At 44.9% G+C, this 23485-nt stretch overlaps 2 protein-coding genes across 6 annotated transcripts in view; one reads left to right on the top strand and one right to left on the bottom strand.

Moving 5' to 3' along the window:
• Positions 1–1743: 1743 nt before the first annotated feature.
• On the bottom strand, positions 1744–12964 carry utp6 (UTP6 small subunit processome component). 4 transcript variants are annotated; one of them, XM_061230849.1, is made up of 20 exons: positions 12946–12964; positions 10875–10979; positions 10583–10667; positions 10326–10367; positions 9984–10076; positions 9828–9875; positions 9678–9741; positions 9122–9240; positions 8558–8635; positions 8186–8267; positions 8016–8097; positions 7712–7899; positions 6468–6547; positions 6215–6292; positions 5460–5639; positions 4349–4429; positions 3704–3813; positions 3450–3516; positions 2704–2776; positions 1744–2443 (listed from the first exon to the last, which is right to left on the bottom strand). In XM_061230849.1, the coding sequence occupies exons 2-20, from the start codon at positions 10964–10966 to the stop codon at positions 2289–2291; spliced, it is 1797 nt and encodes a 598-aa protein (XP_061086833.1). In that variant the 5' UTR covers positions 10967–10979; positions 12946–12964; the 3' UTR covers positions 1744–2288. The 4 variants fall into 4 exon arrangements, with proteins under 4 accessions (XP_061086833.1, XP_061086831.1, XP_061086832.1 ...); XM_061230847.1 differs by lacking the exon at positions 12946–12964 and adding an exon at positions 11995–12133; XM_061230848.1 differs by lacking the exon at positions 12946–12964 and adding an exon at positions 11857–11983.
• Positions 12302–23485, top strand: part of suz12b (SUZ12 polycomb repressive complex 2 subunit b) — a 14601-nt gene continuing 3417 nt past the window's right edge. For both annotated transcript variants that reach the window (XM_061230845.1, XM_061230844.1), the window contains exons 1-14: positions 12302–13224; positions 14602–14648; positions 14787–14851; positions 17007–17075; positions 17182–17231; positions 17421–17506; positions 18210–18441; positions 18659–18761; positions 19717–19822; positions 20094–20268; positions 20389–20477; positions 20834–20977; positions 21369–21526; positions 22763–22961. In XM_061230845.1, coding sequence (XP_061086829.1) covers positions 13038–13224; positions 14602–14648; positions 14787–14851; positions 17007–17075; positions 17182–17231; positions 17421–17506; positions 18210–18441; positions 18659–18761; positions 19717–19822; positions 20094–20268; positions 20389–20477; positions 20834–20977; positions 21369–21526; positions 22763–22961 — 1710 coding nt within the window. In that variant the 5' untranslated portion in view covers positions 12302–13037. The remainder of the gene's footprint in view (positions 13225–14601; positions 14649–14786; positions 14852–17006; positions 17076–17181; positions 17232–17420; positions 17507–18209; positions 18442–18658; positions 18762–19716; positions 19823–20093; positions 20269–20388; positions 20478–20833; positions 20978–21368; positions 21527–22762; positions 22962–23485) is intronic.

Genomic DNA, 23485 nt, shown 5'->3' with positions numbered 1-23485 from the left:
GCCGTGCGCTGCACTCGCAAAAAGGGACACAAACCACTGCCTCTGTTTTTAACACCGCCTTAAGGTACCTCTTGTTCAAAGGTAGACATGCCGCATAACATCTACTACTGAGAAGTCTTTCTTGTTTGCACTAATTTCCCAACACTGGTGGCCATAATTCAGAGGCTGCTTTCTGTGCAGTACTTTATTTGTCTTTCTACTAAGGTAAACTGAAACCCCACCGTGCATATAATCAGCCCTTAGATAATTCCTGAGTTGATAGAATGGTGCTTGCCAGTCCCAGCAGTGACCGAGGCAGGAGGCCGTGGGCTGTGTGGAATCCGGGCATCAAACCCAGTCCCTGGGCCAGTCACAGAAGTACTGGACAGTACAGGCATGAGGCACTGGGGCTTCTGAAGGAAGGAGGGGGATCCATTTTTGCAAATCCTGAAATTTATGGGCAGCACTAGGCCAAAACTCAGCATCTTTCCCAGGGAATATAGGTATATTGTCCAAAGAATCTATAGTTTTGCTTTTAATGTACGAAGCGGGATTGCTTGCCTACAATTCTGTTTTAATTGGGTTGCGTTTAGATACTGTATTAAGGTTTTAAAAAATGTTTTTGTTGAGCATTACTCGGAACAGAAAAGAGGTTGCTGATTTTACAGAAGCTCTCTATAACCACTGCACTTTTAAGATTGTCATAGGTTTAATTGGAAAGTATTTAAAGTGTCCTTAATCTCTGTGGATATTTGGCATGTCATTTCTTGGCTTTGAAGTTACAGTGACTCAATGCTGTGACATTCTCATCCAAACGGACATTTTGTCGATTTTGTGCTACTTTTCTAATTTGTAGAGCTTTTACAATGTACAAACATCACAACACTTGATCATGAAAGAATTTGCATTTATGGATGCAAAATATGGTAATTTTGGGGCAGATAAACAGACTAACCTTGACTGGCCATATTAGCCACTGCTGATACATTGCATACATGCATTTATTCAGCACATTTAAGGAAAATGTAGCCATAGCCTTAGTTTAATCGGCCAATACTGGCAAGTTCATTTTACGAAATCGGCTGGTGCCAGTAATAGGAACTATTCCTTAGGGGAAATATCATGGCACTTCATCAAATTCAGGATGATGGTAGGCTTACAGTCTAGGTTTGTACTGAGTAAATGTAGACACTGAAAAAAATTAAGCATTACAAGTACCCGATAAGGAATGTATGTACAGATAAAACAAATAGGACCTAAACCAGATTGAATCCTCAGGCTTCCGTTCAGTCATAACCAATAAGTGGGAAACTAAAGAGAATTAATTTATTTCAAAACACAGGCCACCATTGACCTTAGCACACTGGCAGCTGAAAGGGAAGCGTTTTAATCCTCACCATAGTTTGCACGGTTGAACTGCGTTTGTGACATGGTGTTGGCGGAATCCTGTGTAAAGAACCCGCAAATGCACTGAAGCCCATGACCACAACTTTACTGCAGTTTGGTGAGATTGTATAAACATCTTAAAAATCAGCAAACAGTCGGACTGCAGTTAAGAAAAAAAAACTGCACAAATAAAACCAGCTGCAAGATACAATACTCATATTATGATATAATATTATTTATCATCAGTGTCCACAGTATCCCTATCCACACTATGGGAATGCATTTCCTCAACTGATGCCTGCAGACAAACCGAATGTAACATTACAGCTGTGAACACGAACGCACGTTGTAGTTTAAATTGTAGCATTCATGTTTAAGTATGCTTTCACTTATCTTTATTTGACATCACGTCCAGTTTTTATTTCTGTACAAAATGGTGCGCAAGGGCCAAGATTAACCAAGATTAAAGCACATGTAGCCAAACCAGAGCAGCCCTGCTTTTCTGGTCTGAGTGAGAGGAACTAGCATGGAAACACCCCAATAAATCTATTTTGTAGGAAATCATTTATTTGGTGTTAAATACTGCAACAATGTTCTGAATTCTAATAAATGTTTAATTCTGAGAAGTTGTGTAAGAAAAGAGTTGTAATTGTCCCCAAAATGTATTCCTTTTATACACACTCAGCTTCTAGTGTGTATCTGCAGGCATGAAACACACACAATGTCCCAGTGAACCGAACGGCGTCAACCAAAACCCTGGCCTTAACAACTGAGCACAGTTGAACCTCAGAGTCAAAAGCGGCGTCAGCTGCTTGTGACCATCGGAAAGACGGCCCTGTTTGAGGGCAAGCCTCTGAGCGAACGGCGAAAGATGAGCGTCTCATTGGCCGCAAGCTCCTGGCTATGTCAGCGGAGCGGGTGATCTAGATGTGGCCTGTCTGGAGCAGGGTGTACTGGGATACGAAGTGCTCCACACGCTGGCCCTCCAGGCTCTTCATGGCCCGCCAGTGAATCTTCCCACAGTTCTCTGGGTTCCCCCGAGGGCTCAGCTCCTCCCTGATGTAGTCCAGCCACAGATCTGTGAAGATAGTGAAACTCACTTTCAGAAAGGATGCGGCGAACGGGGCCCATTCCTCGACGAGTACATTCCCGTGTCTGCCATTTTGATTCGGCTGCGTTTGCTTTTCTGCTTCTGTGTCACAGAGGTATTTGAGTTATCACACCTAATGTGCCTAGGAAGTGCAGCACGCGTACAGTAAATGTCAAGGCATTGTGAAAACCTGTTAACCAATTTCCTCTTGCGGGTTTGGCTGTCTGCATCTGTGCAAGAACCCTCACCATCGTCTGTCGAGCCGAATTCTCTGAGCGCCCGTTCGTAGTAGTCCCTCAGATTGTTCATCTTTGGAAGTTCCTGTGAAAACAGGATTGGTCAGACTCTACAAAAGCCAGAGTCCATCGTGTTGCAACACAGAGGCAGTTGCGTGGAGTTAAAAACATGGTGCAGACAATGATACGGTGTAAAATCTGAACCACCATTCAAAAGTTTGGAATCACTACGAAATGTTTGTTTTTGAAAGAAATTGGTGCTTTTATTCACCAAAATAGCATTACTAAATTGATGAAAAGGCTCCACTTAATATAACAAGAGTGGTTTGTCTCGTAGCAAACTGGCACATTAGCATGATTACTTTAGGACGAGGTAAGGCAGTGTGTGTTGTTGTGAAAACGGGGCTCTGCAATCATATGTAAAGAGAATTTAAAAAGGTTAGTTATTTAAAACAATAGTAATTTGTAGCATTATCAATGTCTTGGCTGTATTTGTTCAACAATTTAATGCTACCTCTCAAAAACATAATTTTGCAGTTATTCCAAACTTTTGAATGCCAGTGTTCCACAGAAGATTCAAGGGTCTACACACACACACACACACACACACACACACACACACACACACACACACACAAATATCATCAGGCTTGATGTACATTTTGCAAAGATTTAACTTACCGCATAAATTAGGCTAATTTTTGAGACTCGTGTTCTGGAGAGAAGGACATTGGCGATTGTCATCCATTTAGTCTTACCTGCTCTTTCTCCATCTGGATCATTCTGGTAAAAAATGCCTTGGAGAAGGGACGGCTCTCATGTAAACTGAGAGCAAAGGGATGATCAGTATTTTTCTGGGACATATTTTTAATTGATGTTAATTCTATCCACCATATATACAACAAGTAATATGGGGATTTAAAGCCATTAGTCCCAACAGGTTTGACTGTGTCAGGCACAGTTCATACAAAACCTGACAGTTGTTTATTTGAGTAAACCCTCAGGCCTGTACCTAGTGAAGGTCTTTCTGGCCTTCTTGTACCCGCCAGTTCTGTAGGACCAGTCCAGGTATTTCTCCTTCATCTCCATGGACACGGCAGGCACTGGGGAGACCAGACCCCTCTGAAAACAGAAAAACACATTTTCTGCAAGTTCACCAGACATAGTTCTATCCTTACCAAGCTTGCTTCATAATTGGCCTGAACACTATTAGTTGTTTGCATGGGTGTTTGACAAATCAATCAAATAAATACCAACAGAATGGTTAAACATTATTTTAATGTTTAACCTTCCAGGAAAGAACCAGGACAGTGACCTGTGATGTTTTAATGTGAACTTTTGATTTATTGGCACAATCAGCTGGGCAGATGTGAATCTGAATTTGGCATGCTTGGTTGTGAATGTTGTCAGAGGACTAGTGTTCTATGGGAAGGTATGACTGAGTGTTTTAATGTGAACATTGTATTTGGCATGCTTGGTTGTGAATGTTGTCAGAGGACTAGTGTTCTATGAGAAGGTATGACTGAGTGTTTTAATGGGAACTCTATTTGGCATGCTTGGTTGTGAATGTTGTCAGAGGACAGGTATGACTGAATGTTTTAATGTGAATGTTGTATTTGGCATGCTTGGTTGTGAATGTTGTATTTGGCATTGGCACCTGGAATAGGGCCGCTGTGTCCTCAGGGCTTTGGGAAGAGGCACTCCACTCCACCTGCAGCAGCCACAGGGGAAGGCTCTCCTGGGGAAAAACAAAAACAAACCATTGCCACACAGGCCTCAGCTTCTGCACAAGCTTTCCACCAATTCACCCAAGACCAAGCATTTTCATGGACTGTAGCTGTACTTCAAACTCACTATGAAATTATTTCAGGGGTTCACAACTCTGGTCCTGGAGGGCCGGTCTGTGAGCTGGTTTTTGCTCCAACCAATTACCTTAATTACTGACAGCTTTATAAATGATGTTGGTTCACTCCCGAAGCTGGTGCACATACAAATGTCTGCTCAAGACAATATTTAGCTAATTTAATCAGTAAGAGCAGAAGTTGGCACAGAATCCTGAAGCGGATTGGCCCTTGCCGTGCACTCACTGGACTGAGTGTGTGGGGTGCTGATAAACATGCAAGCCCACATGTTTCAGGATAAACAGCTCTTTGTAGTAGTGAGGCATTACATAATGATCCATGTAATCCACCACATACTGCTACTTGTTTCACGTCAGGTCACAACCAGCCAAAACAATGACTACCCAGGATTTCTTTTTCTTACTACAAGCCTGGGTAAGGTCACACAAGGAGCTTTTTACCAAATTTCAGTCTGAGGAAGCTGGCAAGCCTTTGGGCAAATCACTCACCAAAGTAGCATTATTAAATTGCTCAAAAAGCTCCACTTAATATAATGGGAGTGGTTTGTCTAGTACCAAATTAGCGCATTAGCCCAATTACTTCAGGATGAGGTAACAGTGTGGATTACTTTTTGGTACTAGCCTGGGTATGATTACCCAAGGAACTTTTTACCCGTTTGTCTGTGGTAGTAAGCCAGCCTTTGGGTAAATCGGTGAGGTACACGACATTTTTATGTTTGTGAAAGAAATTGTCACTCTAATTCACCAAATTGATCCAGCCTTTGGGTAAATCGGTGAGGTACAGGATGAGACGCATTTAGCACAGGGCATTCTTCATTTTGAGAGGTTAACTGGAATCAGGCCATGCCTGGTGTTCCGTGTTTCAGAACTGCTCCATATACCGTGCAGCCCTGCTGCTGCGTGCTACCTTGGGATTCACGTGTGTCAATGCTTCCTGGAATAGCCTGCCGACATCATCGCTCCCCAGCTGCACCAGCAACTGCAGGCAGCAGGCCCAGGTCTGCACCGATTGGCTGAAGCGCTTCGTGGCTGCCATGGCGACTCGGGCAGCACTCTCGGCATCTCCTGCTGCAGCCAGTACCTGCAGCTGCACACAAAGTAGAAGTAGTTTACATTATGTGTATTTATAAAGCACTTTACATCCACTGCATTCAAAGTGCTTTCCATGAAGAAATGTGTAACCGGTATAAAGCTTTCCATAAATAAATGAAGCTGGATATGTACCGTGCACACTACCTCAACCCACAACTCCTGACCCACATTCTGACAACACTCCTTCTGACACTTTCCAGAAGCCTCATCTAGGTCATCATCACAGGCTCTGTCACTGCCACACTGGAGTCACATACATGGCACTAGCCTATATATTACAAGATTCACTTAACAAAAATACTCAATAAGTCCACTTAATATAACTTCACAATTATTTTTGAATTATTTTTACTGGAGCAATGGAGTAAGAATAATCTTCTAAGGGTAGAGCAGTACCCCTAATTTTCACAAATCTGTAGTTTGCTCTATTAATAGTACAAAAAACTGTTTTATAGTTCTATATTTTTGGTTTGTGTGCACACAGATGCATATACTTCAGACAGATAGCATGAGGAGCGTTTTTTTGGGGGTTTTTTTATCACTGAAGGAGAGTAAGCACTACCCTCTCACCCATTTCTTGTAGAAATGCTCCTGCAGCAGGGAAGATTCTTCAGCCCTCTGGAGTGCTGTTAGCAGCCTCTCCTGCCTCTGAAAGACATGGTCATGCCCAGATCAATCACAGGAACCCACCGGTGTCCTGAACCATATGTTTCACATCATGTGGTTCACAATTCACTGACAGTGTCATTTTTTTTAAAGTCCCAGAGTTACTCTGGCTTCAGTCTCCATGACGACGAGCCACAGGATTGGTGTTCAAGGTTACCTTGTTCTTCAACTCTTGGACATTGGTCTTCCTCTTGAATCTGTCCAAGCAGAAGGTGATGTAACAGGACCACATGGCCTCTGTAGCAACAGGGGGAAAGCCGTATTGAAGAAAAGGCATACATGGACAAACCCAGCATAGACAGAAGCACAGTGCCTGTTGGTCAGTAGGTGTGCTTGTTGGTCAGTGTGTGCTTGTGCCTGTTGGTCAATAGGTGCGCCTGTGGGTCAGTAGGTGTGCTTGTGCCTGTTGGTCTGTGTGTGCTTGTTGGTCAGTGTACGTGCCTGTGGGTCAGTGTGTGTGCTTGTTGGTCAGTGTGTGTGCTTGTTGGTCAGTGTACGTGCCTGTGGGTCAGTGTGTGTGCTTGTTGGTCAGTGTACATGCCTGTGGGTCAGTGTGTGTGCTTGTTGGTCAGTGTACGTGCCTGTGGGTCAGTGTGTGTGCGTGTTGGTCAGCGTGTGTGCGTGTTGGTCAGTGTGCGTGTGGGTCAGCGTGTGTGCGTGTAGGTCAGCGTGTGCGTGTTGGTCAGCGTGTATGCGTGTTGGACAGCGTGTGTGCGTGTCGGTCAGCGTGTGTGCGTGTGGGTCAGCGTGTGTGCGTGTGGGTCAGCGTGTGTGCGTGTTAGTCAGCGTGTGTGCGCGTTGGTCAGCGTGTGTGCGTGTTGGTCAGCGTGTGTGCGTGTTGGTCAGCGTGTGTGCGTGTTGGACAGCGTGTGTGCGTGTCGGTCAGCGTGTGTGCGTGTTGGTCAGCGTGTGTGCGTGTTGGTCAGTGTGTGTGCGTGTTGGTCAGCGTGTGTGCGTGTGGGTCAGTGTGTGTGCGTGTTGGTCAGCGTGTGCGTGTCGGTCAGCGTGTGTGCGTGTTGGTCAGCGTGTGTGCGTGTGGGTCAGTGTGTGCGTGTGGGTCACCGTGTGTGCGTGTGGGTCAGCGTGTGCGTGTTGGTCAGTGTGTGTGCGTGTTGGTCAGCGTGTGTCCGTGTGGGTCAGCGCGTGTGCGTGTGGGTCAGTGTGTGCGTGTGGGTCAGCGTGTGTGCGTGTGGGTCAGTGTGTGTGCGTGTTGGTCAGCGTGTGTGCGTGTGGGTCAGCGTGTGTGCGTGTTGGACAGCGTGTGTGCGTGTTGGTCAGTGTGTGTGCGTGTTGGACAGCGTGTGTGCGTGTGGGTCAGCGTGTGTGCGTGTGGGTCAGTGTGTGCGTGTGGGTCAGCGTGTGCGTGTTGGTCAGCGTGTGCGTGTGGGTCAGCGTGTGCACCTGTGCTGAGGCTCTTCAGGCCCTCCTCATACACCAGGCTGCAGCGCTCTTCCCTCCGGGCGATGTCCGACGCGCGGCCCTTAGCCGTCGACAGCTCAGCCCCCATCTCCCCCCCTAACCCCACTTCCAACTCCCGTTTGGCCATGTAGTCCCAGGTCAGGGGGTCGTCAGCGTGTCTGCTCTGCAGGCTGAACACACACACACACACACACACACACACACACAGGGAGACGATCAAAGCCTACATCTTACCATTCTGCACTACTGCGTTCATGATGAATGTGAAAACTAAATCCAGACTCACTCCTGAAGGATGATGTCCTGCAGCGTCTTTGTGAAGTCGAAAATCTCAGCAATTTTCAGGAGGGACAGCACAAACACAGCGCCTGAGAGGAGCACACAGGTAATACGCCTCTGTGTTACACTGCTCAAACCATCCAAACCAGAGCTGTGTGCTACATATTAAAGCTGTACCTTTCACTTTTGTACTCGCATCTCTGTATACAATCTCAGCCAGCTTGGCATCCATGATCTCCTTGGGGAACTCATACTCTCCCTGTGGAAGACAAAAGGCTAATATTAAGAAAAACCAAGTCCATCTGAGATGGGATCTGCGAGGAGGGGGGAAAAGATGCACAGATTCTCTATATAAATGATGGCTAGCTCCATATTCATAACCATTGCTGATGCCTTAAGATGAATATTCATAATATTCAGTTGTAATATAGCAGCGGAAACTCCTTTTACCAACTGGAACCTCATAAAGCTACACAGCACACAGGAGGACAGGGGGAACACAGGAGCTGACCATCTGGTTTAGAATACAGAAGCTGTGGCCCAACCCACCAGGTCCATCTTGGCCTGCTCCAGCTCCTGCTGCTGCTTCCTCAGCTTCTCAGCGTGCATCAGCTCCATGCGGAAGTACTGTCGGAGAAGAGCGAGACCGGTCAGGATGACGTCAGAGCACACTACCACTACACACACACAAATCTGGTTCTAAAAAAAAAAAAAAGGAATACGCCCAATACGCTATAAACAAGCTAAATAAAAGAGGACTACGGGTGCTCTACAACCAGGACTATCAGACTACAGTGAAATACTGAGCTCTGTGTGCTTCCAGCGTTATTTTCAGTTGTCAGGGTAAGGGAGTCTTTCACAAATCTAGTTCTGGTTGTTTCGTTGAGTAAACCGTATCAGCCATACCGGAGAACCTGTGCTGTGATAAACCAGAGACCCCAGAAGCGTGACACCTGGCGCACGGCTGCCAAAAGCTCGCCTTCGTCCTCAGATGTAGTTTCTGGTGTTGGACTTAAGAGGACGCTATAAATCTCTGCAGTGTTTTCAGCTGAGCGGTCAGTAAGTTCGGGGTTCGTCCAGCGTAACGGCACAGGGACCCGCGGCGCTCCTCACCTCCTGGTAGATCTTCTCGCTCTCGGGGTGAAAGCGGAGAGCCCGCAGGAACAGGTGTCTGGCGCTTTCCGACGAATTCCGATCCTCCATCTCGAACTTGGCGGCCATGATCCACAGGGCTGAACGGGGGGGGGAAAAGAAGCCAGCCATTCTGACCGTTCACTAGAGCTGCCTCATGTAACTCTTACAAATATTTACTTTTCTTTCTTATGTGCTCTCAAACGAATCATCATCAAATTTTATTAGAAAAATGTTCAATTATTGTTCAATTATTCTTTCACTAAGCCTGTCATTTCACAATTTTTATTGATATGACCTACACATACACATCAAGAGGCCTATAGAACTAGTAAAAAATTACCTGAAAATTATGCATGAGTAAAAACTGGATTCACAGTATCAAATCAGTTAAGGCGAGTCAGGTCTGAGTTGAATATGGGCCATGCGTGGAATCCATTTAGTTTCACAGTTCAGAATAAGAGGGTGTGACTGATTACACAAAATACATTCTAAATAATGTAAACCGTTTTAACTGAACAACGCAGTATAAGTGTACCTGGTTTGTCAGGATGGATGGCCAGCATGGAGGAGAAAACCTTGCTGAGTCGAGTCTGCGTGTTCTGGTTAGGGTAAAACAGCACAATAAAAAGTTAACTAAATGTCTATTATTTGAAAAGGTAACAAGGAAATGACTTGCTTTACATACCCATTTCTTACAGAAGGCAACATGAGATAACCAGAGCTGCACATCATCCTATAAGAGAAGGGAAAGATGTTCATTCCTGAGCAGAGTTTCATGCATCAGTGTATTCATGGCCAATTTCCGGTCCACAGATCTGTTCAGTCTGAAGAAGCCCTGTACCTTCCACTTTGCAGTTGCTCGTCTGAAAACGTTGTTTATTCTCTGCATGATGGTTAGTTCAATCTCTTCCCTCTTAAAATGGTAACCAATGCGCTGAAAATCAAGGATATAAAAAATAATGAAAACCTTCCACTAACTAGTGAATAAAAATAACCACCATCTTAAATAAACAATATATTACCAGTTCTAAACAATGGAAGAAGTAGTCATTGCTCCTTGCAATTTAAGTTTTTTAGAGAAATTGTTGATTAAGATTGAATTCTGCTCAGTTTCTATTGTTATCCACATGGTATTTTCTGGATTACACTGTAAAATTATGATAATCTTGGAAAACTATTTTACCGATCTTCTCTTCTTTATCAGCTCCAAGACGTTGATCTCATGCTGGAATAAAGGCATGACTGAAATTAATTAACACTGTCTATTACAAAATGCACGATTTTTCACATGGTATACCAATACTGAAGTTTGATATTTACTTAGAAACTTTTCATTGTTTACCAATAACTTACATAAACTAATATTTTAAGAGTAATTATACATTTGAATTCATGTAATGGTGTGTAGCCAGTGACTGTTCATTCACCAAAACCACTCACCTGAATATATGTGATGAAGTCTTCTTTGCTTATTGTCACTCTGTGCAACTTGTATTCCAGAGCTGTTGCTTTTTTAATCATAGCCCTGAAATACATAGATTACTTTGGTTTTATCGCTGCCACAATGGTGCGATAAAACGGTACTTCAATATGGCTTTTCTAGATCGATATCAAACCGCCTTCGAGCTAGGTAATATAGGCAAAATGTTAAATGTTATTGGGTAGTGTCTATTTTGCCTCCGACAACACTGATAATAGCTAGTCAGGTAATTCAGTCAACAAGATAACTTACTTGACTTCATTGCTGGTGAATAGTCCCACTCTCTCCAGCTGTTCCAATTCCGGAATCCTGTCCTCAATCCGTTGTTGTATTATTTCAGCCATACTGTAGTTGCTTCTGGTGTGAATAACGATCAGTTTAATGAGCTTCTGTGTGATCTCACATACTAATACATCACAATTGTACTGAAGCCTCAACAGTACATGCTATACACGTGTGGAAGTTGTCAGCATCTCCGTTTCCGGTTCTGCTGCAAAATGATTCCGTGTAAAACATTGCCTGAATTCTCAAAAATAACTGTGACTCTGACAAATCCAGTGTAGAATTTGGTATTATCGTTTACATTTCGTTCATTCTACAAATCTTGAGAATGCACATATGTAAATCATGCTAACAAATATGAATAGTAATACCGAGATTAAAAATATTAATTTTCAGTTTAAGAAAAAAAACTGGATTCGATTACCCATGTTTTGCCTGATAGACCCAGGTAATTTAGTATTGTCTATGAGTGCTAAGTTCTACTAATTTGAAAATTATTGGTAATAAAGTGTCTCGCAATACACTGTTTTGGGGTATGAAGCTGGTGCACCGATGGGAGCCAGTTAGATCACTGAACACAGAGGAGACGGACACTTCAAATCCGGGGAGTGTGATATTGGCCATTTCCAGGGGTTGCTAGAAATACGCACAGCAACAAACCTAATCAAAATAATGATAAATAACTGAGCTTACAGACAACACAATAGGTATAGTTCTATTATAACATTCCTTGGCTAATGACACGAACATGATATCCACTCAAATTATTACACCATTATAATATACATGTTACAGGCAGTTGAATTGCTTCTGGCATAATGGTTGTGCTGTGTTGTGAATGACCATTACCATGGCAACACAAAGCCCAAAGGCTCATATTTGACAAATGAGAAGTAGGCTACTGAAACTGTACTCCTGACTGCAGGTGCAAAAGGCTATTGCTTGTCCTTACACTGACTGACTTCCAGCATATCTTGCAATTTCCTGGTCTATTTTCGCACAGGTCAGCAGTCCACCAACATAAATTGTATCAGCCAAAAAGTACAATGACAAATTCAAGACTGTCAATGGTCACACAAACATAACCTACTGGTTCCAAATCCTTCGGTATCAAAACTAGAGCTAGGCTATATATGCATTATGCATCCGTCCACTATGAACTCAAAGTAGGGAGTTCCTGTCTGTAAATTTGCAACTCCCTCGAGACCACGAGTGCACGACGATTTCCCGCAAAATCGTTTCAAAGGGGAAAGTAGCGCGAGCGGCAATTTTGTTTTCTCCACCGAACTTGAATGTTCGCCCTTGAACTCATAATAGACCAATCACAATATCCAGAGTTCAAAGTCCCACTTTGGGGCGGGGCGGAAAGAATTTCGGTTTTTGCTCATAACGCGAGAGAGTTACAGGAGTTTCAGTAGTAGTCGGGGGAATAGTCACGTATTTATTTTAATACTATACAGTTGTAATTTTATATTTATTAAAAGGTAAAAATGAAGTATGATATAAATTGTATCTACAAATAGAGTAAGACATGTTAACTTTACATTTAGATGACTAGGCTAGTTACATTGGATAGCTAACTAAACTTGCCTCCAATAATTCTAGCTAGCTAGCTAGCTAAATGGCTTCATTGGAGCCACACTGGAATAACAGCAGTCTGGCTTGCAGCTATCTAGCTAGCCAAAGTTAACGTTAGCTAGCTTTAGTAGTTGTTCGGAAAGGGATATAGCATAGCTAGATACCAAACAAGCCGTTTTGTTTCCTGATTTCTAAAACAGATATACTGATACATAGCGAGAAAAATAGTTAAAGGAGATATTTTACACGCTTAACCAGCTAGCTGGCTAATATTTTGTAGCTAATTTTACTGAAAAGAATTGGTTTAGGTTGCTAACGTTAGCTAGCTTACTCGATAACGTGCAGCCAGCTAGTTGGCTTCACGTTGTTATCGTTAGCCAACTAGCGATTTTTAACTAACACTGGCTAACTAGCTAATTTTAAAAGAGTAAAGTGTCAATAACGTTAGCTATTAGCTTTTTACCTGGGTTTTCGTTTCCTTTGTTTTGAAAAAGGACTTTATCTGGTGCTGTAAGTTATCACATAAAGGCTTTACAAATATTCGTGGTTTGTTGGATGGCTCCTCAGAAGCCTAGCACGGGGGTTGGTAGTTCAGGTACAGGCCACGCTATGGGTACCGGTACCGGGTGTAGAACCAACGGCGTTGTCTACCAGTCTTCGGCTGTTATGATGGCCTCGGTGAAGAAGCCGAAGATGGAACAGATTCAAGCCGACCATGAACTGTTCTTGCAGGCCTTCGAAAGTAAGTAGCTAGCTACCGCTAGTTTGTTGGTCAAAAAAACGAGGGGAAAAGTTAACTAGCATAACTTATGCTATGTGGTTGGAAAGTGGTTGTGTTTTTTCTGTGCTGATTGTCCTGAATTAGGTGGCTAGCTATAGCTAGATAGACAGCTTGCTAACAAACAATACTGGGTTTGGAGCTCGTGTTAGCTAGCTAAATTAAATGATAGCCTAGTCATGTGTTGTTAACTAACAGTAGGCAGGTAACCGTTAGCCGTTTAGCTAACGTATTGTGTGTATTGTTCAGTGTATTTCCAGCTGGATTGGTGAACCTTTAGATGGCTTATCACAACAGGGATAACGTTAATTAACTTACCAATCATAATAATTGATGAATAACGTTAGATGCATGGCGCTTGCTGAAGTTGTTCAATATCAACTGGGAATTTGCTTTCTGGATAGGAAATCGTTCCTGTGTTAGCTGCGTTAACAATGTCGACTGAATAACTTTCTCCTCTTGAGTACCACAAGCAATTTTCAAACGTGGAATGGACATGTTGGTTAAAACTGTTAGTCAGTGTAATATAAGTTAGCCTATTTTATTAGTTGGCTTAATAGGAATAATTTATTTCAGTAATTCAGGACCGCTGTTAATCAAAGTTGCAAAAAATGTTTTTTTTATAATGGCAACATGGCTCCTGTTATCTAACCGATGAATGTCTTGAGGCTAGCTACTTTTAATTTGAATCCCTTGTTAATGATTCACTAATCTTAGACCAAATGGTTATCTTCAGCCAGGGAACACAATAGTTACATTTCATTTAGGCTAGCTGTAGCTAATCTTCAACTCCATTCATGACTTTAGACACGTTAGCTCGTTGTGTTAAGATTAACCATTTTTGACATCGGTCATATCTCCCCAATCGTATGATCTAGCAAGTTCTAGTCTGGATCTTCCCTTCGAGACTCAATTGAAATTAAAGCAGACAGCTAGTGTCGGACTTTTCGCCAGTAACGTAACGAAGATAATTAGGTGAGCAATCAAATGAGATGTATTGTGCAGTAGCTGCACAATCAGGATTTGTTGGGAGCCACAGTGCCATACAAGCAGCAGTTGCGCAATTCGTTCAGTTTAGGCAAGGATTTAGTCACTAATCTAGACTGCATCTTTGACACACCGCTGGTGGTTTTCCTTAAACGCTTCCTGCCGACGACATGATGCGGAGTTTTTGAAATACAGCGTACTTGTGTTCTACTCCGTCACGCTAATAATAATCCTCATGTCAAGAGTGCCCGTTGGGTTGTAACGCACGATTACATTTTAGACTGAACTAGAAAACTCATGATGCAACAAAACCAGGTAGTGTGTAGGTTGGTAACATCCTGTTTTAAATTGCAGAACCAACTCAAATCTATAGATTCCTTCGCACAAGGAACCTGATTGCGGTAAGTGATCTCAAGCTGGTTTTACAGTAATCAGAATGGAAGTTCTATTATGGTTTAACCTGATTCAACAATATATCTTCAACATTATTTAAATGATATATTAAGTAATTTGTTCATTTCTTCCCCCCCTTCTCTTAGCCTATATTTTTGCACAGAACCCTCACATACATGTCCCATAGAAACTCAAGAATGCACACCAAAAGGTAAATATAGTTAATTTGATGTTGTATGCATTATTTGAATGTGAATTGTGTGTATTCTGATTGGCACCATGTTGCACTGATCCTTGTTGGAAGTTGTCAAATTTAAGATCCAACTTTTGCCTGCCTTTGCTTGCATGGTATTGTCATGGTTTTTAGTTGGTAAATTCTCTATTAAACATCAAAATGATTAGCTATGTAATGTAAATGCAAATTATTAAATTAAACGGCTGCAGCATTTCCATATTTGTTTTGTTAGTTTTAAAAATGGACTGTTTACTGGTAAATATCTAGTGCCATTGTTGTGCCAATGGAAGAATAATATCTATCATGAAAAGCCTTTCTAAAGTTACTGACGTCAATGCACTATTAACAGTGCCTTATCTTTAAACAAAAGCAAATGACTAAAACTGTATTTTGCCGTTTCAGTAAGACTGTATTTCGACTGCCAGTTGCAAGTGTTCTGCCGTAACTTCTTGAAATACAGAACTAAGTGAAACCACTTAAAATGCTCTTAGGATGAAATTCCTGTTCTTCTTGACCATTGATGGTCTTCCTTATTAATAAGCAATGTGTAATTTTAGTTTGCGGGTCCTCTCTGTATCTTTGCAGCTGCAATAGAGTAGAATATTTGATTAGGGTGTATGATCTTCAGGGATGTAAATACTTTGAATCCGTATCACTGTGCAGGCATTACTCCCTCTATATGTATTGTGTGTCATACAGTATGCACAGTGAAGATGAAAGGGGACTCTAGTTATGCGGCTGGGGGCCCAGGATGTGTAGTATAATCTTCTACTGCCTTATCTGATGAGAGCTGCTCTCTCAGACACCGTTTCCTCATGCAGGAAAAGAGGTGTCGTGTTAGAACCCCTCTGTTTAATTGGCATTAATCTTTTGTTTTCGTAACCAGACGCTCAGTGAATTGTGGACGGCCTGTATGTACAATACAGGGCAGTGACCTCCAGTGAGAAATCTCGCCCCACAGCAGCTTCAACCCCAACGTGCCACTGCTTGATTTGACAGCAGTTGTGAAGTGTGGTTGACAAAAGATACCTGTACCGGTACCTGTAGTCCCCTTCACCGAGTGAGAGTTCTTACTGTGTGATAACTGGCATTCCCGGTTTGGTCACCCACTCACATTTTGCTTTGTGGCTTTCGATAGATTAACAAAACAAAAAAAGGGATTCTTTATTTACATAGGGGCCGTGAATTGAAATGCTGTGGTGGTAGTTTTTCTTGAGAAACTTGTCCGTTTAACCTCATGGAAATTAGTGGAGAGCTTTATTGCTGTTTTGCATAGGAGATTATACTTTAGGCTTTTAGCTCACCCTCTTATCCAGAGTGGCTGAGTGAGTGCAAGTGAAGAAAAAGCCTTTATTCGTAAATCGCCAACATCCAATGTAGCAGTTCACGGTGGGCCCATTACACCCCGGCGATGGGTAATCCTTTGTCACTAGAATTAACACGTGGAAGGGAAGTTATAGAAAGTATATATTTATTTATTTCTTTATTTATTTTTGGATGGTGGAATATAGGGTTGATGAAGGGGGGAACAGGAATTGGAAATCAGAGGAGAGAAGAGCAGGAGAGAGGCGGCTACCATTGGGAGCCATTAGGGAGAAGAGAGAGGAGAGGAGAACTGGCTTCTGGAGGCAGCAGAGTGTTCGGGTGTAGGGCTGAACAGGGTTGGAATTAATACGCCGAATTAGTCTTTAAAAAAATATTGCAACGATAGCAGTGTGACTATGCCATGGGCAGCTGTCACCTATTCACAATCTCAGTAATTATAACCATATGAGGGCGTCTGCGGTTATAAATATCTTTCCTAGAATTTCACGCCTTAAAGGGTGTGTTAATATTTTTCAATGCTGAGGGACTGAGCCACACAGGTGGAAGATAACCAAGTATTTCACTTGGCCTTGACTGGTTTTGTCCTAAAAGTATTAACTGATTAACTTGGAATTGAAAAATGGCACACCATACGAAGCGACACCAAAACTGACCGGTCCTTTAAAAATCAGTCTCTTATCTTTCCATCTACCCCTCTCATTCTCTTTCCCTTTACCCCCCCCCCTTTCTCTCCTGGTGTCCTGACCCTTTGAGGGCTTATGTGGTTTTCAGCTGTGCAATTGAGACCCATTTTCTGTGTCTTCAGGAAGTCTTTTAAAGTGGATGATATGCTGCTGAAGGTGGAGAAGATGAAGGGAGATCAGGAGGCACACAGGTAAGCGATCCCACGCACTGAGCTCACCGCTGGAGCCCTGCGTTTCGGATGGCAGCGTTCACGAGGGTTCACATTTGCTTTACCGTCTTCCTTTCTGTCTCCTCAGCTTGTCATCCCACCTGCAACTTACCTTTACTGGGTTCTTCCATAAGATAGGTATGTGCTGCGCGTCCTGTTTGTGATGTCAGCTTTACTGTTATTATTCAACAATTAGCTCAGTGCCCTATTAATTAATAATCAATAATAGAGTATAGTTTTCTATATTGCTGTGTTCAGAGGTTGTGAGCAAATGGCAATAAATCTACGACCATAACTAAATGTTTTTTATTTTATTTGACTTTGCAGAGAAGCCATCACAAAACTCAGAGAACGAGCAAAACTCTGTGTCTTTAGAGGTGCTACTTGTTAAAGTCTGCCATAAAAAGCGCAAGGTAAGAGTCTTGGAACATTTTCAGTGGTAATGTCAAACACTGCGACGTTCAGCAGCATCTACCCGTTTATGCAACCGTTACCCAAGGCTGAGTTAGGTTTGGAATTGTGAAGCACAACTTCGGGGTTCTGCTTCAAGCTTCCATTTAAAAGGCTCATCCTTTGCTGTGTACAGAGTGCACACTAATGAATTGGCCAATGAATTGCCTCTGCGCTAACATTTTCCCCCAAGCATCACCTGCGAGAAAGCAGTTGAAAAATGTCCAGCTGGTGTAGGTGCTCAGTGTAGGCCGCTGAGCTGTGCTTGAAGAGGGGCCGAAACGTGGCGCTAGCGTGGGTGTGTTGCCCTGTCTGAGAGACGACACACAAGGCCGGTGGATCAGCTTCATAAAACCTGTACTCCACCAAGGGATGAGCTCATGTTTAAAGGTTTTGTGGTTTATTTCAGATCATTTTTAGGTGATTCCTTCTTCAGCGGACCTCGCTACAAAAACCTGTAGTCTCTCACAGTTGAGTCGGTTGTACTTCTGTGTGTGTGCTTGAGTGGAAAGGGTTCTTGCCATTTCTCAATAAGCAGCAGTTTTGGAGACGTTGTACAGCCACAGTGGCCTCTGCTTGTGTTGCTGCTGATCGAGCGGTAGTACCTCGTTGTCCTTGCCGTCATGTGTAACTGTTCTTTCGGGTGTTTTGTTCTTGTGTTGGTAGGATGTCAGCTGCCCGGTTAAACAAGTGCCTACAGGTAAAAAGCAGGTGCCTTTGAACCCTGACTGCAGCCAGACCAAGCCCGGCAGCTTCCCCTCGCTGCTGGTCTCCAGCAGTGAATTTGAGCCCAGCAACAGTCACATGGTCAAGTCCTACTCCCTGCTGTTCCGAGTGTCCCAGCCGGGCAGGGGCCTTCCGAACGGGCTCTCCAACGGAGAGACCAACGAGAACATCGGCAAGTGGCTTCGCCATCCAGTACTCTTCGACCTTCCCAGTCGCAATATTCGTTCGCCCTTCTTTGTGTGAGGGGTTAGAGTGTGAAGAGCCTTTTTTTTGTTTAGAAGCGAGAAATCAGAATGTGTGTCTGCTTATGACCGGCTTTCGCAGGGTTAGGCTTGGATCTGTCGGCCTCTCCGCCTCGATTTACTCGGCCCTTTGATTTGCGTTCCCAGATGTCGCCGAAGAGCTTCCCAGCAGAAAGAAGAGGAACTCCTCCCACAGAGAAGATGACGAGACCAGCTTTGTCGCTCAGATGACCGTCTTTGACAAGAACAGGTGATCTGGCTCCCATTTTGTTTCTACCTCCCGCCTCTGGCTCGCGTCAGAGCGGTGTGTTGTACTTCTGCCGGTGTGAGTGGGTTATTACGCTTTAAGTTGTACTCTGAAGAAGACCCGTGCGTTTTCCACTCGGTCTCCATCGCCATTCATGGCTTTTTATGAAGTCTCTGCTTCTGTTCATCTGTGTCAGCCTACTTCTCCATATGGAAGAGGGTGATGTACATTTGTATTTAGGTGACACATTTTACTGTAAAACTTGGATGGCACAATGTGTGGATTGGCCTGTATAGTAGTTAAAACCCGTTTCCTACAATTGTTAAAACGGTGCCAGTACTGTGAATTCACAATGAATCGGCGATGAAGAGGGGGGAAGACTGTGGTGGTAGCACCTGAGCTCCAGGTCACAAACCCGCCCGTTTTACCGAAGCGGGAGATGAGAAACTGTTGATCTGTGCGCAGAAGACGTGTGTTTATCGGATCCGTGCAGGCCTGGTTACAATGAAGAGCGTGATAAATGCAAAGAAATACCCAACCGGGTGGCTGAGTGGAAACTGAATACCGCCCTTCCTTTATAGGCTGTCTTGTTTTTCTTTCTTTTCAGTTTATCTGTACAAGTATTGAGTGCTGTGTGGCAGATACTGTTTCTGAAATGTAGATTCAAAATCACCTTCCTGTAACCTAGACATGGTGCATTTTAAAATACCAGTTGCATCGTAAAAACCTGACTACACTGACCCCACTATATTGGTAGGATGTGCGGACTTTGACTGTGTCATTCTGTTTTTAGTCTGAAGTGCATTGGTATCCATTTAAGGGTAAAACATCCAAAGGTTTCCAAAGTAAAGCAGCTCGCCACCTTTCACATTTATTAGTGAATGCGCATGCCCATAGTTAACTGTGAGGTTTACTTTTGCTTCCGTTACCCATTACTGACTGGATTGTATTTTTCCAGGCGCCTACAGCTGTTGGATGGGGAGTATGAAGTGTCCATGCAGGAGATGGTGGAGTGTCCAGTGGGAAAGAAAAGGGCCACTTGGGAGACCATTCTGGATGGGAAGGTGTGTTCTGATTAGGGCTGCAAAATGGATACCTTCTGGGGCCAGTGTCAATTAGTATTGGCTGCAAACCATTATAGCAAACAAAAGTCATCATTTGTGGCAGAAATGTCACAGGTTTCTATATCATTATTATTATCATTATTATTATGAATTTTTTTTATTCTTATTATTATTGCCCTTACCTACCATTTAGTGCTCAGTTTTAGTGTGTCATATTGGAGGGTGGCTGACTGGGGGGGGCGTAGAGTAACGGTCTTCGGCCTCTCCGCAGAGGCTGCCTCCGTTCGAGACCTTCTCTCAGGGACCCACGCTGCAGTTCACCCTGCGCTGGACGGGCGACGCCGGCGACCGCTCCACCGCCCCGGTGGCCAAGCCGCTGGCCACGCGCAACTCGGACGCCAGCGCGGTGGAGAGCAGGCCCTGCACGCTGCGGCCCGCGCCCGTGGGTGAGGAGCCCCTTCGTCCGCTCTCTGCTCCCGCCTGCTGATCCTCGCCCGCTCTCTGCTCCCGCCTGCTGATCCTCGCCCGCTCTGACGCGCGTCCTCCGCCCCCCTTTCTGTCCGCAGCTGTGAAGGAGTCCATCGCCTCAGACCTTCAGACCAGGAGGGAGCAGATTCTCATCGAGCCCCGGCAGAAGCTGCGCATATTTTATCAGGTGAGGAGTGGGACGTGTTTTGGGGGGGGGGGACTCGGACGTGTCCGGGGGCCTGATGCTTTAAGCATCGCGGTACCCTTCGGAAGGCCGCGGTTTTGAAGATTCGTTTGGCATCTCATGCCGACAGGGTGGCCTGTAGTGTAGTGGTTAAGGTAAATGACTGGGACCCGCAAGGTCGGTGGTTCAATCCCCAGTGTAGCCGTAATAAGATCTGCACAGCCGTTGGGCGCTTGAGCAAGGCCCTTAACCCTGCATTGCTCCAGGAGAGGATTGTGTCCCGCTTAGTCTAATCAACTGTAAGACATTTTGGGTAAAAGCGACACAAAAATGACATGTAATGTGATGCCCCTCCCCAGTTCCTGTACAACAACAACACCAGGCAGCAGACGGAGGCCCGGGACGACCTGCACTGCCCGTGGTGCACGCTGAACTGCCGCCAGCTCTACAGCCTCCTGAAGCACCTCAAGCTCTCCCACAGCCGCTTCATCTTCAACTACGTGGTGAGAGCCCGGAACCTTCTCTCCGCCCTGCCTACCTGGGTCAAATACCTTTTACTATTGAACCGTTTTGGATTCAGGTACTTTTCTGGTGCATTAGAACCTATGACATTCTCTCAAAAAGTGCAAGCCCTGCTGTCTAGTCTTCTCATTGGGCTCAATTGCTCCAGGCAAGATCAAGTTGAGGACCGAGAAGTAATTGACCCAGGTCTGCTGCACTGTGCTGTGTAACTAGGGTCTGGGTGTTGGGTTGAGGATGGACGTAGTACGTGGGCGCTCTTGCTGTTGTGGGATGGGTGTTTGAGAGCCTGGGGCTCCAGACAGTGGTAGGAAACGTCTCGAGTTGTGCTGGGACGGTAGAAGATGAGTGACAGGCCCTCCTGGTCCTCTCCAGCCTCACGCGAAAGGAGCCCGGATAGACGTTTCCATCAACGAGTGCTACGACGGCTCGTACGTGGGGAACCCTCAGGACATCCACAGCCAGCCCGGCTTCGCCTTCAGCCGCAACGGCCCTGTCAAGAGGACCGCCGTCACGCATGTGCTGGTGTGCAGGTTAGAGCCCATCATACCCTCACTCACACTCACACTCACACTCACACACACACTCACACACACACACACACACACACACTCATACTGGGACCACTGTCACACACGTGCTGGTGTGCAGGTTAGAGCCCATCATACTCACACACACACACACACACACACACACACACACACACACACACACACACACACACACTCACACACACACTCATACTGGGACCACCGTCACACACGTGCTGGTGTGCAGGTTAGAGCCCATCATACTCACACACACACACACACACCCACACCCACACTCACACTCACACACACTCACACTGGGACCACCGTCACACACGTGCTGGTGTGCAGGTGAGCCCCTTCCCGCCCAATACTGGCTCCTCTGCTGGGAGTTTAATCCGGAACTTTCCAAAATGTGCGACTCGGAGCTGAGCTCAGACAGCAGTCACCATGCAGTTATTACGGTCAGTTACTCTCTAGAGAAGATTTCTTGGAACTCTGACGGGTGCTTTGTTATTGGTCAGGTAGACGCTTCTAGGGGCATAACACTGATTGGTCCGGATCAATGTATCATCTACAGGGCAACAATCTGATCAAAATCAATACAGCATGCAAAGATCGAGCCATTGTTATACTTATACTTGTTACGATGTCCATAGTCTTACAGCAGTTTGCTCACTAGCAACACTGCAAACATCATAGTTTAGATTTTGGACTCTTGTGCTAGTGCTGTTTTTCCTTCTGTTAAACCAGACGCCAATAGGTTTTTGCACTCGACTGCATTTCGGTGGTTTGTAACAGGATTCTCTTAGCTGGATCTTGTACACTGTATCGGAGCAATTTTTCATACTGTCAAATTTCGAACTGTTGAGCACTAACCTACACACTGAAAATTATTTGTGATGAGACACCTGGTGCAGTCTGGCGGGCGGTCAACTCAAGCCATTGAGTACACACACACACACACACACACACACACACACACACACACACACACACCCGCATGTCTGTTCTGAACAGCGATCCTTTCTCCATTACCCTCTCTGCTTCCCACCTGTCTGAATGAAGCGAAAGGTGTCTGTTCTCACAGAAAAATAAAGAAAATGATTTGTGCAGAAGGGCAGATTGTGCAGCCCCAGCACTGGGTCTGGTGAGCCCTGTGAACTGCGCCCTTGGTGAGGCTGTGGGCGGTTGGGAGAAAGGCCTCGCTCCTCTGAGAGCTCCTGTGTCCTCCCTCAGGCCCAAGCGCACGAAGCCCAGCCTGTCGGAGTTCCTGGAGTCGGAGGACGGGGAGCTGGAGGTGCAGCGCTCCTACATCAGCGGACACAACCGCCTGTACTTCCACAGCGACAGCTGCATGCCCCTGCGCCCGCAGGAGATGGAGGAGGACAGCGAGGACGAGAGAGACCCCGCCTGGCTGAGAGAGAAGACCCTCACGGTGAGAGAGAGAGCGTCTCACGCACACGCACACACACACACACACACACACACACACACACACACACACACACACACACACACAGAGGGACCCCGTCTGGCTGAGGGAGAAGACCCTCACGGTGAGAGACCCTCCCACGCACGCACTCGCACACAGAAAGACAGAGACCATCACACACACACACACACACACACACACACACACACACACACACACACAGGGATCAGATATGTTTCTCATTAGACACTTTTATCCAAAGTGACCGACAGGATTAAAGGTACAATAGGTAACAATGTTTTGACACAAAAGACTCTTCTAAATCTCTTCCTATCATTGAAAAAGGCTCGCTCGCATCTTGACTCACCCTCTGCCTTAAATTCTGGTGTCCTGGCTTTAGTAGCAGATGCGTGTTTGGTGTCACTAATCGACTGTTTGCCCACCTCTTCATTACTTTCCACGCGTAGGACACTCGGGTGTGGTTTGTATTTCACTGCTTTGCCTGTGGCTTGCACCGGTCAGAATTG

Source organism: Conger conger, chromosome 2 (assembly GCF_963514075.1).
Source record: "Conger conger chromosome 2, fConCon1.1, whole genome shotgun sequence".
Classification (NCBI taxonomy): Eukaryota; Metazoa; Chordata; class Actinopteri; order Anguilliformes; family Congridae; genus Conger; species Conger conger.
Note: the sequence above shows the minus strand (reverse complement) of the source record. Positions and strands in the feature narration are given on the sequence as shown.